At 39.2% G+C, this 18,926-nt stretch overlaps 1 protein-coding gene across 3 annotated transcripts in view; it reads right to left on the bottom strand.

The window, feature by feature from the left end:
* Nucleotides 1-5,039: 5,039 nt before the first annotated feature.
* LOC121387030 (mammalian ependymin-related protein 1-like) overlaps nt 5,040-18,926 on the bottom strand; it is a 35,308-nt gene continuing 21,421 nt past the window's right edge. Inside the window, exons 2-5 of one of the 3 annotated variants that reach the window (XM_041518038.1) lie at nt 14,917-15,035; nt 13,578-13,774; nt 6,171-6,317; nt 5,040-6,115 (exon numbers count right to left, since the gene is read on the bottom strand). In XM_041518038.1, the coding sequence (XP_041373972.1) occupies nt 6,096-6,115; nt 6,171-6,317; nt 13,578-13,774; nt 14,917-15,035 (483 nt within the window). In that variant the 3' untranslated portion in view covers nt 5,040-6,095. Of the gene's footprint in view, nt 6,318-13,577; nt 13,775-14,916; nt 15,036-17,784; nt 17,925-18,926 lie in introns of those variants that run through there. The other 2 variants (XM_041518039.1, XM_041518037.1) reach the window with 2 other exon arrangements.

Raw genomic sequence — 18,926 nt, 5'->3', positions numbered from 1 at the left:
ATTAGGATGAGTGTCTCGTGATTAAGTGGGCCGGTATACCTAAAAACCTGATCTCTCTAACATGTGATGGGTAATGTGTCTCTTCTTTAAAAAAGAAAAAAACGTTTGTTTTATTTAACGACGTCACTGATTTTTTTTATCTTATCATCGGCTATTGGACGTCAAACATATGGTCATTCTGACACTGTTTTTTAGAGAAAACTCGCTGTCACCACATAGGCTACTCTTTTTCGACAGGCAGTAAGGGATTTTTTATTTGCTCTTCCCACAGACAGGATAGCACAAACCATGGCCTTTTTTTAACCAGTTATGGATCACTGGTCGGTGCAAGTGGTTTACACCTACCCATTGAGCCTTGCGGAGTACTCACTCAGGGTTTGGAGTCGGTATCTGGATTAAACATCCCATGCCTCGACTGGGATCCGAACCCAGTACCTACCAGCCTGTAGACCGATGACCTAACCACGACGCCACCGAGGCCGGTCTTCTTTGAAAAGGGAAGTAGCTCATGATCAGGAGCAGAGCGACTCCCATCAGTAACTTGTTTCCCGTAATAACAATTGCTCCAGAGAAAGATTTAATTCTTTTATTATTTTTAGGGCACTAATTTGGTTCATATATATATATATGGCAAAGAAAATATGGATAAGGATCACAGATATTATTAAAGTGAAAACCCGCCGCCGCCACTCCACGACTAGTATATGAAAGGCCTGTCTGTGAGAAAGTACATTTAGGGATCCCTAGTTACTTTTCAGAAGAATTAGCCTATACCACGGCACTATATTAATTCAAGACTGCGTGTGACAATGTATCAGTATTTTTGCACTTGTCGACCCATCCATCCATCTATCCGTATATCCATCCATCCATCCATCCATCCATCCATCTATCCATACGTCAATTCCCATCCATCCAATAATTTTTTCACACATGTATCCATCTGTCAACCCTCCCATCCACCCATCAATCCATCCATCCACCAAACCATCCATCCACCTATCAATCCATCCATCCATCCATCCACCCAACCATCCATCTACCCATCAATCCACAAATAAACGCTCCCCATTTTCATCAATCAGTCAGTCAGTCGTCTATCCATCCTTCCTTAAATCCACCCACCCATTAATTCGTGTGTTCGTCAATCCTCACATACATTCATTCATTCCTTTAACCATCCATCCATTCATTCACTCCTTTAACTATCCATTCATTCATTCACTCCTTTAACCATCCATCCATTCATTCACTCCTTTAACCATCCATCCATTCATTCACTCCTTTAACTATCCATCCATTCATTCACTCCTTTAACCATCCATCCATTCATTCACTCCTTTAATTATCCATCCATTCATTCACTCCTTTAACTATCCATTCATTCATTCACTCCTTTAACCATCCATCCATTCATTCACTCCTTTAACCATCCATCCATTCATTCACACCTTTAACTATACATCCATTCATTCACTCCTTTAACCATCCATCCATTCATTCACTCCTTTAACTATCCATACATTCATTCACTCCTTTAACCATCCATCCATTCATTCACTCCTTTAACTATCCATCCATTCATTCACTCCTTTAACTATCCATCCATTCATTCACTCCTTTAACTATCCATCCATTCATTCACTCCTTTAACCATCCATACATTAATTCACTCCTTTAACTATCCATACATTCATTCACTCCTTTAACCATCCATCCATTCGTTCACTCCTTTAACTATCCATCCATTCATTCAATCCTTTAACCATTCATCCATTCGTTCACTCCTTTAACTATCCATCCATTCGTTCACTCCTTTAACCATCCATCCATTCGTTCACTCCTTTAACTATCCATCCATTCATTCATTCCTTTAACTATCCATCCATTCGTTCACTCCTTTAACCATCCATCCATTCATTCATTCCTTTAACTATCCATCCATTCGTTCACTCCTTTAACCATCCATCCATTCATTCACTCCTTTAACCATCCATCCATTCGTTCACTTCTTTAACCATCCATCCATTCATTCACTCCATTAACCATCCATCCATTCATTCAGTCCTTTAACCATCCATTCATTCATTCACTCCTTTAACCATCCATCCATTCATTCACTCCTTTAACTATCCATTCATTCATTCACTCCTTTAACCATCTATCCATTCATTCACTCCTTTAACCATCCATCCATTCATTCACTCCTTTAACCATCCATCCATTCATTCACTCCTTTAACCATCCATCCATTCATTCACTCCTTTAACCATCCATCCATTCCATTCATTCACTCCTTTAACTATCCATCCGTTCATTCACTCCTTTAACCATCCATCCATTCATTCACTCCTTTAACTATCCATCCATTCATTCTTTTTTTTTTTTGGGGGGGGGTGCTTTTTTTGGTGGGGGAGGAGGTTGTGGGGGCGGGGGGTTTTGTTGTTCTTTTTCTTTTCTTCATTTGGTCCTTTGCTTTCTTTTTTTCCCTTTTTTTTCTTTTTTTTTTCTTTTTTTTTCTTCTTGTTTGCTTGTTTGTTTTAGCTGAGGTATCGTTAAAATATGCATTCATCATTTGTTGTTATACCACAGAGTAACATATATGGTGGCAGCAGATTTCTCCTCTAATGCCCGGCGCAGACGAGCGTTTTTTAACGCATGCGTCTGCGTTAAAAAACGCAGACTCAACGCAGACGGATGCGTCTCGTGTGCGCCTACCTGCGATGCGTTCTTGCGATCCACTGACGATTTTTTTTATTAATTAATTTATTTATACTTTACTCTAGGAAAAATAACAAAGATTAAATGTAATTTATTAATACATTTTAAAACATAATAAACTTTATTTAAAACATTATGTACAATATACTATTACGATATAAATCTTTCTTATTTCACAATTGTTTGTTTTAATTATTATTATTAGGCATAGTACAATTAATGCAATAATTTATATTTTTTAATTTCATCTATTTAGAAATGTCATTAATTACCGTACACATGCCTAGTCTTTGTTTCAAAGATGAGCAGTTGGAAATTATTTGTGTTGAAACATTTACATGTTAGTCATTTTTAATGGTCGGGTTTGTTTTCACAGTTCTATTCATCACTGAAACCACTAATTGTTAATTTCGTTATATACAGATATATAGACAGATGATTGGTCAATATAAAAATGTGAACGCAACGCAGACGCAAGTAGGCGCACACGTGCGTTTTTAGACGGATGCGACAGGAGACGGATGCGTTTGTGCGTCTAAAATCAAACATGTTTGATATTTGAAAAATCGACGCAGCGCTAAAAAACGCAACGCAGAGGGGGTCGCACACGATGCGTTTTTACTGCGTTCGTACGGATACGTTTTTCAACGCACTACGCATGCGTTAAAAAAAGTTCGTCTGCTCCGGGTATAACTGGCTAGACCATGTGTCGCAATAACAATATGTTAGACGTCAAATACCGGCCTCGGTAGCGCAGTGGTTAAGCCATCGTACTATAGGCTGGTATGTACAGGGTTCGCAGCCCGATGTAATAGCACAAAATATACCCCGCCAAACTATACCCGAGGTATAAACTGGACTAGTCCAGAATATACCCCGGGGTATAAAACAGGCTAGCCCAGAATATACCTCTCTTTTATGAAAGCAATAGTTGCTTTTCTTTTAAAGCGTTTATTATTATTATTTATTTATTTATTTATTTATTTTGTATACAGGTTAGTAATAAAAAAAAATGAGGGTTAGGGTTAAGGGTATAAAACAGGCTAGCCCACTTTAACCCCGGGTATAGTTTGGCGGGGGTATATTTTGGGCTGTTACACCGGCACCGGCTCCAACCCAGAGCGACTTCTTAAGGGCTCAATGGGTAGGTGTAAGGCCACTACACCGTCTTCTCTCTCACTAACAACTAACCCACTGTCCTGGACAGACAGCCCAGATAGCTGAGGTATGTGCCCAGGACAGCGTGCTTGAACCTTAATTGGATATAGCACGAAAATAAGTTGAAATGAATAAATCTTATCAAACTCGCTTTCGCTCGTTAGTTTTAGTTTAAAACAACTCGTTGTGACATAAATGGTATCTAACAGCCACTCATTTATTATTCTCTATATAAACAAGTCGTTGTGAGATAAATGGTATCTAACAGCCACTCATTTATTATCCTCTATATAAACAAGTCGTTGTGAGATAAATGGTATCTAACAGCCACTTATTTATTATCCTCTATATAAACAAGTCGTTGTGAGATAAATGGTATCTAACAGCCACTCATGTATTATCCTCTATATAAACAAGTCGTTGTGAGATAAATGGTATCTAACAGCCACTCATGTATTATCCTCTATATAAACAAGTCGTTGTGAGATAAATGGTATCTGACAGCCACTCATTTGTTATCCTCTATATAAACAAGTCGTTGTGAGATAAATGGTATCTAACAGCCACTCATGTATTATCCTCTATATAAACAAGTCGTTGTGAGATAAATGGTATCTAACAGCCACTCATGTATTATCCTCTATATAAACAAGTCGTTGTGAGATAAATGGTATCTAACAGCCACTCATTTATTATCCTCTATATAAACAAGTCGTTGTGAGATAAATGGTATCTAACAGCCACTCATTTATTATCCTCTATATAAACAAGTCGTTGTGAGATAAATGGTATCTAACAGCCACTCATTTATTATCCTCTATATTGCCCATTAATTGGGGGCGGGACGTAGCCCAGTGGAACAGCGCTCGCTTGATGCGCAGTCGGTGTGGGCTCGAGTCCCGTCAGTAATCCCCTTGGGCTATTTCTCGTTCCAGTCAGTGGCCGTGGTATCTACTACCCTGTCTGGGGAATGGTGCATATAAAAAGATCCATTGCTGCTCATCGAAAAGAGTAGCCCATGAAGTGGCGACAGCAGGTTTCCTCTCTCAATATCTGTGTGATCCGTAAGCATATGTATGACGCCATATAACCGTAAATAAAGTGCGTCGTTAAATAAAACATGTCCTTCCTTCTATTCAAAAATAATAAAAACTGCAGACTGTGTGGAATTATCTTTATTCAACAGTAGTAAAAACAATTATACTTGGTTGTTCGCATACACCCTACCCGATACAGTTATCTTTATTGAACATCAGTAGAAACTCGGCATGTTTGTAGATATAAAACAATTATTCTTGGTTGTTCATATACACCCTACTCGATATAGTTATGTTTATTGAACATCAGTAGAAACTCGGCATGGTTGTAGATATAAAACAATTATACTTGGTGTTCATATACACCCTACTCGATACAGTTATCTTTATTGAACATCAGTAGAAACTCGGCATGGTTGTAGATATAAACAAAATCCTCGTACAAGTATCTTATTCAACATTAATAAAAAGTTGTAGATATGCAAGGACTCGATAAAATTATATATCGTCAACAATGTACCGATACCCGATGTATATTAATTATCTTTATTCAATATTAGTAACATACTATGCAGGGTTAACGTAGATAAACAGAGACTCAATACAATTATTTGTTTTTCCATATTAGTAAAACACTATGCAGGGTTAACGCTGGAGGTACATAGAGACCCGACACAATTATTTTTATTCAACAAAAGTAAAAGCTTTGAATTAGCTTTTTCGCGTCGCATTGTTTGACAAACAGTTCTGAATCTATGCTGAAAGTGGCAAATATCTATATTGTAATGGGTGTGTGATATCAAAGTTACAGTCCCCATATTTGAAAAATCATTCCATATTCAGTAGGGTTATCGTAGCGTTTTTTCTATACGGTTTTGTTTGGGTTTTTGTTGTTTGTTTGTTTGTTTGGGGGGGGGGGGGGTGTTTTGTTTTGTTGAGGGGGTGTTGTTGTTGCTGTTGCTTTTGTTTGTTTTGTTTTTTCGGGGCGGAGGGGGGGGGGGGGGGGGGCGTTGTCACCTGATATACAAAGAAATGTCAACAGACACAAAACTCTGCAATGCTATACGGATAGAACTTTTACTGACTATCAGTAAAACCAGTACTCCGCAGGGTTGTAGCTATGCAGACACCCGACATAATTATATCTAGATTCAAGCCATTGAGTTTAGGATGAGTTATCTATTTGTTGCACTCTGCTGGTGGGGTGAATGCGCCGGGGTTGTAGATGAGTTATCTATTTGTTGCACTCTGCTGGTGGGGTGAATGCGCCGGGGTTGTAGATGCCAGTCACAACGTCAAAGAAGTCCATTGTCGATCCTTCGATAAATGTCCCGGCGTCGAAATGATGCTGTCTGATCGGAATGCACTTCTTGAAGCTGAACATACCAATCCAAAGGGCACCTGAAGAAAAATTAAGAATGGATAAAAGTTATTTACAAATTAGTTTTTTCGAAATTCTATAATTCTGTTTTGTTTCGTTTCGTTTTGTTTTTTGTCTTCTTTTTTGCTTGTTCTCTTTCTATTATGGTACGTCAACGTCAATTTGTGTTCGATCTGCTGCTACCCAAATACAAGAGTCCACGGGACAGACTCCAAATGTCAGTTATAGGGGAGATTAAACTCTTTAAAAAAAAAATTTGTGATGCTTAATATTCAAACTTTCCATTTTGATTTGTTGGACTTTCATAATTGGTTAATTTGACCTACATTTCCAAGGTCAAATGAAGGTTATTGTTTCTGAATATATAATATGTTATAAATGACACAAACCATTGGTTTCTTTTAATTTTTTCCAATAATATTGATCAATAATGTTCATATTATGACTTTGGTTTATAGATATATCCATTACACATCTAGTAGGGGTGCTTCCTGGTTGAAATTTCAGGGGCAGATCCACAATTTAACGAAAGGGGGAGATGTTTAGGAAAAGGTTAAGTCCACATTTTTGGGCATGGTTTGTTAGAAATGGGTATCAATGCTTTCTGAGGTCTGTACAGGGTGTGGCTTATGGTGAGAATGGATGCGGTGTATGGTGAGGGTAGGTACCCATGTAAAAGTGATCTTTAAAGATCATTTTGGGGGTCATTTAAGATCATTTGGTTGCAAATTAGGGAAAATTACGTTTTTACATTTTCCACAACTTTGACGGTAGGGCTTTCTACAAACATGCTACATAAGGTTTACTAGATTTGATTACATTAGACAGGAAATCCGCTACATGTTGCCATTAGTAGCCAGGGATCTTCTATATGCACCATCCCACGGACAGGATAGCACATATCACGGCATACTATGGGGAATTTTGATATTAAAATCAATTTATCTCGAAACAATGTGTTTATAAGTGTCTAAAACATGTATTTAAAAAATTAATGTTACCTATGCTTATTGAGATCTGTGCAGGGTAAGGTTTATGGTGAGGGTAGGTACCCATGCTAATTTGACCTTTATTGAGATCTATGTAGAGTATGGTTTATGGTAAAGGTAGGCATTCATGCTATTTTGACCTTTAGGGTGTTATTTTAGAAGCTAGTTGGTGTCAAAATCAAAATGTTTCTTTTTTTTTTCTTTTCGTAAGTCTAGGTTCTTTCCAGAAAGTACTATTAAAGGTTTGCTTTTGATTATTAAATGTATCTAATTGGTCAGTATAATCTGCATGTTAACTGGGAAATCTGGAATTAAAAAATGCATTTATTTTACAGTATTAATTTCGTGCGATACATTCTTCTAGTTACTGTATGTAACTTGGACATCTGGAACGAAAAATGCATTTATTTTACAATACTAATTTCGTGCGATACATTCTTGCAAATAATGTATGTAGATAACTGGCTCTACAATGCATACAAACTGACAGACTATTATAATTTGCATCCGTATAGCAGTTATTCAAAATAAACCTGTGCGTTAGCTGGGAATGTGCATGTTTTTATTGGTATGTCGAAATTGTTTCCTCTGTCAACCACTACCCAAAGACAAAGAAGTACTCACTATATTAACTGTTTCTCACCTGAATAAAGTCAAATGCTAGTTTTAAGTTAACTAATTGTTCGAAAGATGTTTATGAATAAAAATATGAAATATAAATTTATATATGTTTTGTTTAATCTTTGGTTTTCGTGTAGAATGAAATGAAATATGCTTCATATAATATTATTGGGGATTTAAACAGATCCCATCTGTCTTTCCAAACGACTAGGCAAATACAATTTCAGGCACGTTTTGTTAGAAATGGGGACACATGCTTAATGTTATATACAGTGTAAGGTTTACAAAGAGGGTAGGTACCCCGTCATATTAAGATCATTTAAAGTCATTTGGCACAAATTAAGGAAAATAATAATAATAATAATAATAATAATAATAATTATTATTATTATTATTATTATTATTATTTGGGGTTTTTTGGGGTTTGTTTGGGTTTTTTTTTTTTTTTTTTTTTTTTTTTGCTGGTTTTTTTTTTGTGTTTTTGGGGGGGGGGGGGAGTGGTTGAACATCATCAATATTTAAGATATAATGTTATTATCTAATTAAAGACAATATCACTGTTTATTCTAGCAACAATTAAAATGGTATGTCTTAATTGGTTTCTATGATTAAACTTATCATTCAACATGAACAATTGCCATCTAACTAACCGGTTTTATATAATGATTGATAGATAGCAGCACTGGATTGCAGTACATGTGTATTCTGGAATACATATCTGCCTTGTTTTGATACATTTGAATTATTTTTCCAATCTCCTTAAGCAGGAGGTAGACTACTGTCAAATAATGGAATGTTTTAAAAGTATACTCTTCAAAAAAAAAAACGCAAAAGGGTACAAATGGGTTATAACTCCGATTTTATGTTTCCTACCGGTTCATGCTTTGTGAATATAAGGTCATTGCATGTCCCAAACACATTCCCACGGTTACATTCGATAAAACGCAGCTACTGTACAATAAAGTTCCAAAATGTGAATATTCGCAAAAACGCAGCCACGTGCAAACCATGTCACCACTGCACGTGCGTTGTCTGCACGTGCAACATGAACACCGACAGTATAAAAGTGCAGGGTGTTCGCTTGCCTGGCCTCTGTATCTGGCCGACAGTTGACAATCCAGGACATGCCACGTTTCAGTGAACCGCAGAGAAACAATGCCATCGGCCGACTAGACGCAGGCGAATCCAGAACGGCCGTTGCCAGGGCATTCCATGTGTCCCCAAGCACCATCTCCAGACTGTGGGACCGTTACCAGCAACATGGATCAACACGTGACCTCCCTAGATCCGGTCGACCACGGGTCACTACCCCCGGGCAGGACCGCTACATCCGGGTACGCCACCTTCGGGAACGATTGACTACTGCCACCTCCACAGCCGCAGCAATACCAGGTTTGCGCAGGATATCCGACCAGACCGTACGGAACCGCCTACGTGAGGTAGGAATTCGTGCCAGACGTCCAGTTCGAGGTGTCATCTTAACACCACAACACCGTCGACTCCGACTGCAGTGGTGCCAGAGTCATCGACAATGGCCTCAACTGCGATGGAGACAGGTGTGGTTCAGTGACGAGTCCCGATTTCTGCTCCGACGTCATGATGGAAGATGTCGCGTGCATAGGCGTCGTGGTGAACGTTATGCGGGCAAAACTGCGTGCAGGAAGTGGACAGATTCGGCGGGGGTAGTGTCATGGTGTGGGCAGCCATCTCACACACTGGCAGAACTGACCTGGTCCACGTGCAGGGCAACCTGAATGCACAGGGCTACATTGACCAGATCCTCCGGCCACACATCGTTCCAGTTATGGCCAACGCCAACGCAGTGTTCCAACATGACAACGCCAGGCCTCACACAGCACGTCTCACAACGGCTTTCCTACAGAACAACAACATTAATGTCCTTCCTTGGCCATCGATATCACCGGATTTGAACCCAATTGAGCATCTATGGGACGAGTTGGACCGACGCCTCCGACAGCGACAACCACAGCCCCAGACCCTGCCCAAGCTGGCAGCAGCCTTGCAGGCCGAGTGGGCCACCATCCCCCGGGACGTCATCCGTACTCTGGTTGCTTCAATGGGCAGGCGGTGCCAGGCAGTTGTCAACACACGCGGAGGCCACACCCGGTATTGACTCCAGATGACCTTGACCTTGGTGGTGTGTCCTATCACTTACTCACAATGGACTAGAGTGAATTGTGAACAATCCTGCAACATTTGGTAATTATCGGACTCACCATTCAATAATTAAATCAATTCTCCAAATGTTACGACAATGTGGTTTTGCGTTTCTTCTTTTGAAGAGTATATGTTTAGAAATTAGCTCTTTTCAAATGTAGCTGAGGCATTCTTGATGGTGGAAACACCTCCAGAGCCTCCTCTCCTTCCTGGCTTTATCAATGACTCCGTATCACCATACAAATCATCAACTTTTCAGAAAATCCACAATGTCTACTGCGGTCCGTGACAGCGTGTTTTTGGTGGAGTATGTCCTGCCCAGTATTTGACGACTACCCAAATGGTATCAAAGATTCGTCTTTAGGGCGACCAAGATAGCAAACCATTAATAGTGTTGTGTGTCTGTCTGTATTCAACCACAACTCGAGAATATGCTTCATGCTTGGATAAACAAATTGTGTATATATAGCTGCGTCATACTTTCCTATCTAGTTGAATGTGTCATTTTTGGATCCTCAACCATCTCCAATGGTGAGCCCATACTTACAAACTAATGTAACCCCATGTTCCATAGAATATTGAATAGAAAACAAAAAACATTGTTACTCTGATCCTGCATGATCATCTGGGATAATACGTGTGGCAAGGGAATGCTACGTAGAGTGACAACTGTAGACTGACAGTATTCTTACCTTACATGTTGGTGGTTATGCTCTGATCTATGCATTAAACAAACCAATTGCAAACACATTTGTCAATGGGAAAGATTGACGGTTCCACCAGAAAAAAAATGATATTATCTTTGACACTCATATTGAGAAACAATACATAAAGCTACCAACAAAAATCTAAGGAGTAGGAAAGAGAAAGGTAATTTTTGCAAAATTATAGATGTGACATTCATTTGACACACGTGTAGTTCCAATGGTTCATTAATTATTAATGAAACCAATAGTGTTCTCGCCACTCTTAAAGAGAGTAACTGTTGTGGACCGCCTGAAATGAGGTGTATGTATGTTGCGTGTATGGAGCTACTGAATCAGATGTTGGGATTGATACTCAGGTTAAGGATATTAAAAAAAAAAAACCCAGAAGTTCTGAAATACTTCCATCTAGCAAGGATGCCACTGAGTTATATGTGGGAAGACCTATATCCAACCATACATATTGGTACGTGTAAAGATTCTACAAATTGATAGTGGTCTAAAACCTGCGTTAAGATTTGGGGGGAAGGATGTGTCACACGAAATGAATATTGTCAAATAAACACATTTTTCATTCCCGATTCCCCGTAGTTTATATGAATATTGCAATATATACTGATCAGTTGGTCATAACCAAGAGTAAACCTTAAACAACACTTTTTAGAAAAGACTTACTCTCATAGATATTTTTTAAAATGTAACCAAAATATTGATTTTGACTTGCACTGACATCTAAAATCATCCCTAAAGTGACCTTTAAATGTCGCAATGGTGTGAAAACCTACCTTCACCATAAACCTTGCCTTAAACAGATCTCAATACAGGTAACTTTTACGTGGATACCTACCCTCACCATAAAACTTACTCAGTATAAACATCAATACGCATGGGTACCCATTTCTAACAAAGCTACCATTAATTATTTCTAAACATATGTTTTAGACATTAGTAAACACATAATTTCGAGATCAGTTATTTTTATATCATGTTTCCCTATAGTTTGCATGTAAATTGTAATATATAATGATCCATTATAATCATATTTATGAAAAGCTAACTTTAAGTAGCATATCTGTAAAACGCCCTACCCGGAAAGATAAGGAGAATGTAATAAACTTATTTTTTACTAATATGACCCTAAATGACCTCAAATGACTCCAAAATGATCCTTACGGGTCAATTTCGCATGGATACCTCCCCTCGCAATAAACTGTACCTACACTCACCATATAAAGACCTCACTAAGCATGGGTACCCATTGCTAACAGACCATGCCCAAAATGTGGACATAACCCATTCAGAAATTATTCCCTTTGATTAAATTCTGGATCTGCCCCAGAAAGACATAACTTCGAGATCAGTTGATTTTTATATCAAGTTTCCCTGTATGTTGCATGTAAATTGTAATATATAATGATCCATTATAATCATATTTATGAAAAGCGAACTTTAGGTAGCATATTTGTAAGTAGGCTTACCCACAAAGATAAGAAAGATGTAAAAACAACTTAACTTCCACTAATTTGACCCTAAATGACCTTAAATGACCCTCAAAATGACTTTTAACGGTCACCTTTATGTGGGAACCTCACCGTCAATCGCAACTACCCTCGCCATTAGCCATACCCTGTACATACCTCAGTAAGCATTAGTATCCATTTCTAACAAACCATGGCCCTAAATGTAGACGTAACATTTTTCTAAACATCTCCCCCATTCGTTAAATTATGCATCTGCCACTGAAATTTCAGTCAGGAAGCACCCCTACTAGATGTGTAATGGATATATCTATAAACCAAAGTCATAATATGACCATTAATGATCAATATTATTGGAAAGAATTAAAAGAAACCAATGATTTGTGTCATTTACAGCATATTATATATTCAGAAACAATGACCTTCATTTGACCTTAAAAATGTAGGTCAAATTGACTAATTATGAAAATCCAGCAAATCAAAATGGATAGCTTGGGTATTTAGCGTCACAAAAAACGTTTTTAAAGAGTTTAATCTCCCCTATAACTGAAATTTGGAGTCTGTCCCGTGGACTGTTGTTTTTGGGTAGCAACAGATCGAACACAAATTGACCCTGACGTACCATTAAACGTATGCAATTTCTCAATCAACATACAGGTTTAGGCAGGTAAGAGTTTCAGATCTGAAATCTACTCATAGTTTTACATAAGTATCAATGTTCAAACCTTCCTGACTCTCCGACATGGATAAATCGACCTGGCTCCCGTACTAGGAGGGGTTGGGGTGAAATATGAATTACAGTAGTTCTGATTATTCTTATCTACGGCAAATTAATCATTTAAAATGAATATTTGTTAAACAAAATTCCAGCAGACTGACGAAGAAGGAAGAGGAGGAGACTAACACAAAAAAGATCAAGAAGAACAAGAAGAACAAGAACAAGAAGAATAAGAAGAAGAAGAACAACAACAACAACAACAACAACAACAACAACAAGAACAACAACAACAACAACAACAACAAAAGGAAGAAGAAAAATTGAAAAATGTAGAGGATGAGGATGAGAAGAAGAAAAGGGATAAGGGGTTGAGAAGAAAAAGAATAAGGAGGGGGTGGAGATAAAAAGATGAATAAAAGAAAAGGGGGAGAGGGAGAAGAAAAGAGAAAAGAGTAAACTACTATCATAAGGAAGGAAGGAAGGAAATGTTTTATTTAATGACGCACTCATCACATTTTATTATTTACGGTTATATAAGCATCAAGCATGTGGTTAAGGATCACACAGATATTACTACTATCACTAAGCCTACCATCTATTTCTGACCAGGACTGTGCAAACACCTCCTCCCATGGATCGCCCACAGTAAGGTCGGATATGAACGTGGCGTTGGCCGGAATGCTGTACGGACGGAACGGCATGTCCAGAGTTTGTTTGGTGCACTCCTTCGTCGCCAGGTTTATGTCGTACATCGTCCTCTCTCTGTACAGGTAGATCTGTGTGTGCAGTCTGAAGAGAGAGAGAGAGAGAGAGAGAGAGAGAGAGAGAGAGAGAGAGAGAGAGAGAGAGAGAGAGAGAGAGAAGAGACAGAGACAGAGAGACAGAGAGAGACAGAGAGAGACATACAATACAGAGAGCGGGACAAAGAGAAACAGACAGACAAACGGAGAAACACACAGATAGACACAGACAAACAGACATAGAAACGGAGAAACACACAGAGAGAAACAGACAGACAGAGAGACAGACAGAGAGAGAGAGGAACGGAGAAACACACAGAGACAGACAGACAGAGAGAAACGGGGGAAAACAGACAGACAGACAGACAGAGGAACGGAGAAACAGAGAGAGAGACAGACAGACAGACAGACAAAGAAACGGAGAAACAGAGAGACAGAGAGAAAGGCAGGCAGAGAAACGGAGAAACAAAGAGAGACCGACAGACAGACATCCAGACAGTGAGAGAAAGGGAAAAAAGAGAGACAGACAGACAGACAGACAGAGAAACGGAGATAGAGAGAGAGAGAGAGAGAGAGAGAGAGAGAGAGAGAGAGAGAGAGAGAGAGAGAGAGAGAGAGAGAGAGAGAGAGAGAGAGAGAGAAACGGAGAAACAGAGAGCGACAGACAGGCAGAGAGAGGGAAACGGAGAAACACAGAGAGACAAACAGAGCTTGTTTGTTTTTTGTTTTTGTTTTGGATTTTTTTATTTTTTTTGGGGGTGTGTGTTATTGTTGTTGTTTCTGGGGGGTTTGGGGGGTTGTTGTTGTTGTTTCTGGGGGGTGGGGTGGGGGGTGAGGAGTCAATGTAGAGATGCAATTCAAATTCAAACTCTGAAGTCACGTGTTCTCCTGTCGGTCACTCTTACCGAATTTTGCCAGAATATAAATTTACAAAGTAGTAGCAAATAAAATTATTTGGATGTAACACTTTGTTGGCATGTAATTCAAAGTAAAATCTTTACATTTTACAAGAAAGAAAAAACACATTTTTTGGTCAGTATGCAAACTTGATTATGCCCCTTCAATCAAATTCCGCCAATATGACCTACAGGTAGCACATTGTTAAACTGGAGATTTTGCTTTGTCTTGAGTCTCGACTTTTTTAACATTACAAGACAGTTTTAACATTATCTATCAGTTTTGTTAACTTACTGTCGACTGGTTGAGAAGACGCCTGTCTCCATGAAAGCGACTCGCTCATTGGGTGCATCATATTCCACTGTGTACAAAGTTATCGTGTTCTTCACATGGTCGGTTATAGTCATTCCAAACTGAAACATTCAGTTACAACAAATTATAAACTGTGAATTTCATCCTTTCTGATTTTTAAATGAAATGAATCAATAAGTTTAATGAGCGGATGGATGAAGGAAGGGAGGAAGGCAATGTTTTATTTAACAACGCACTCAACACATTTTATTTACGGTTATATGGCGTCGGACATATGGTTAAGGACCACACAGACATTGAGATAGAAAACCCGCTATCGCCACTTAAATGGGCTACTCTTTTGGATTAGTAGCAAGGGATTTTTTATATGCACCATCCCACAGACAGGATAACAGATACCACGGCCTTTGATATACCAGTCGTGGTGCACTGGCTGGAACGAGAAATAGCCCAATGGGCCCACTAACAGGGATCGATCCCAGACCGACCGTGCATCAAGCGAGCGCTGTACCACTGATCTACGTTCCGCCCCGAGCGGATGGATGGATGAATGAATGAATGAATATCTAAATTGTGAAAGAACGAACGAATCAACGAAAGAACGAATAAACGAACGAACGAACGAACGAACGAAAGAACGAACGAATGAATGAATGAATGAATGGACGAAAGAACGAATGAATGAATGAATGAATGAATGAATAGTCAGTAAAATCAAAGTGAAAAATGGTGCGTCGTAGGTACTGGATGATCTGTTCAAAATGCTTAAATATACTATTATATATGGTGGGGGGGGGGGGGGGGGGGGGTATTTTTTTAGAGATTGTAGCTTTACAAATAATGTAGCACCAAAGGTAACTTGGGTTATATAAAACTTTAGCCTATTTGCTTATCTTTAAGACCATTAATTGAGTACGTCAAGTACACATGTTAATGCACATCGTCCTGTCGCTATATAATAATATACCGGCCTCGGTGGCGTCGTGGCAGGCCATCGGTCTACAGGCTGGTAGGTACTGGGTTCGGATCCCAGTCGAGGCATGGGATTATAAATCCAGATACCGACTCCAAACCCTGAGTGAGTGCTCCGCAAGGCTCAATGGGTAGGTGTAAACCACTTGCACCGACCAGTGATCCATAACTGGTTCAACAAAGGCCATGGTTTGTGCTATCCTGCCTGTGGGAAGCGCAAATAAAAGATCCCTTGCTGCCTGTCGTAAAAGAGTAGCCTATGTGGCGACAGCGGGTTTCCTCTAAAAACAGTGTCAGAATGACCATATGTTTGACGTCCAATAGCCGATGATAAGATAAAAAATCAATGTGCTCTAGCGGCGTCGTTAAATAAAACAAACTTTACTTTACTATATAATAATACACATCATAGACAGTATGGTTGCCCAAACCCCAACCCAATATGGGCACCCCTCCCACCCCCCCCCCCCCCCATATAAAATCCTTGCTACGCCAATGTTCATTAAGCTAGTCATTTGTTCATTGATCCACCCATCCATCCATCCACCCATCCATCCATCCATCCATCCATTCATTCATTCATTCATTCATTCATTCATTCATTCATTCATTCATTCATAACCTCATTCGTTCAATCTTCCGTTTATTCAAATGTTCCGTTATGCGACAATTCATCTATTTATTCATCCATTCATTCGTTCAGTCGTCTGTTCATTTTTTATCTTTCGTTTATCCTATTCATCTACCAATTCATTCATTCATCCACCCATTCGTTCAATCTTCCGTTCAAACTTTCTTTTGTACAACAGCCCATTCATTTATTCATCCATTCATTCGTTCAGTCGTCTATTCATTTTTCATCTTTCGTTTATCCTATTCATCTACCAATTCATTCATTCATCCACCCATTCGTTCAAGCTTCCGTTCAAACTTTCTTTTGTGCAACAACCCATTCATTTATTCATCCATTCATTCGTTCAATTTTCTGTTCTTTTTTCCTCTTTCGTTTATCCTATTCATCTACTAATTCATTCATTCATCCACCCATTCGTTCAAGCTTCCGTTCAAACTTTCTTTTGTGCAACAACCCATTCATTTATTCATCCATTCATTCGTTCAATTTTCTGTTCTTTTTTCCTCTTTCGTTTATCCTATTCATCTACCAGTTCATTCATTCATCCACCCATTCGTTCAATCTTCTGTTTATTCAAACTTTCTTTTGTGCAACAACCCATTCATTTATTCATCCATTCATTCGTCTGTAAATTTTTCCTCTTTCGTTTATCATGTTCATTCACCAATTCATTAATTTATCCATAACCCACAATCCATCCATCCATCCATTCATTCATTCATCCATTCATTCATTCATTCGTTCACCCATTCGTTCAATCTTCCATTTTTCAAACTTTCCTTTATGCGACAATTCATCTATGTATTCATCCATTCATTCGTTCAATCTTCTGTTCATTTCGCCTCTTTCGTTTATCTTATTCATCCACCAAATCATTCATTCATCCATCCATCCATTCATTCATTCATTAATTCATTTATTCACCCATTCGTTCAATCTTCCATTTTTTCAAACTTTCCTTTATGCGACAATTCATCTTATTCATCCATTCATTCGTTCAATCTTCTGTTCATTTCGCCTCTTTCGTTTGTCTTATTCATCCACCAAATCATTCATTCATCCATCCATCCATTCATTCAATCTTCCGTTTATTAAAGTTCATTCATTCATTTATTCATCCATTCATTCATTCAATCTTCTGTTAATTTTTCTTCTTTTGATTATTTTATTTATCCACCAATTATTTCATTCGTTCTTTCGTCCATCCATCCATCCACTCATCCATTCCATCTTCAGATATATACCTGCATTTCTTGCGGAGACATACATCGTGATGGAATCTGAGCGAATGCAACCTCGACGACGACGACAAGAATCGAACCAAACACGGACTGTATCATTGTGATATCCTACCTGACAGGTGACTTGGACTCCAATATTTAAAGTCGACTTTCTGTCTGTTTTGAAATTAGCTCTAGAGAGGTGGTTTATTTATTCAGCTTGGTCAACTAATGCAATTTAAGCCGACAAATTTAACATATGACAGGTACAATGTTGTATGTGTATCAGTATGTGTGTGTGTGTGTGTGTGTATATATATATGTGTGTAAAATAAATATCAGTGTCATGGGGAAAATAAAATAAATCTGGGGAAATTCCAGACGAGGCAAGCACCTCGACTGCATCATGCTGGCTACGCCATTGTATATATATATATATATATACTCTTCAAAAGAAGAAACGCAAAACCACATTGTCGTAACATTTGGAGAATTGATTTAATTATTGAATGGTGAGTCCGATAATTACCAAATGTTGCAGGATTGTTCACAATTCACTCTAGTCCATTGTGAGTAAGTGATAGGACACACCACCAAGGTCAAGGTCATCTGGAGTCAATACCGGGTGTGGCCTCCGCGTGTGTTGACAACTGCCTGGCACCGCCTGCCCATTGAAGCAACCAGAGTACGGATGACGTCCCGGGGGATGGTGGCCCACTCGGCCTGCAAGGCTGCTGCCAGCTCGGGCAGGGTCTGGGGCTGTGGATGTCGCTGTTGGAGGCGTCGGTCCAACTCGTCCCATAGATGCTCAATTGGGTTCAAATCCGGTGATATCGATGGCCAAGGAAGGACATTAATGTTGTTGTTCTGTAGGAAAGCCGTTGTGAGACGTGCTGTGTGAGGCCTGGCGTTGTCATGTTGGAACACTGCGTTGGCGTTGGCCATAACTGGAACGATGTGTTGCCGGAGGATCTGGTCAATGTAGCCCCGTGCATTCAGGTTGCCCTGCACGTGGACCAGGTCAGTTCTGCCAGTGTGTAAGATGGCTGCCCACACCATGACACTACCCCCGCCGAATCTGTTCACTTCCTGCACGCAGTTTGCCGCATAACGTTCACCACGACGCCTATACACGCGACATCTTCCATCATGACGTCGGAGCAGAA

The sequence above is a fragment of the Gigantopelta aegis genome, chromosome 13 (assembly GCF_016097555.1).
Source record: "Gigantopelta aegis isolate Gae_Host chromosome 13, Gae_host_genome, whole genome shotgun sequence".
NCBI classification, from domain to species: Eukaryota; Metazoa; Mollusca; class Gastropoda; order Neomphalida; family Peltospiridae; genus Gigantopelta; species Gigantopelta aegis.
This window is presented reverse-complemented; position numbering and strand designations above follow the sequence as displayed.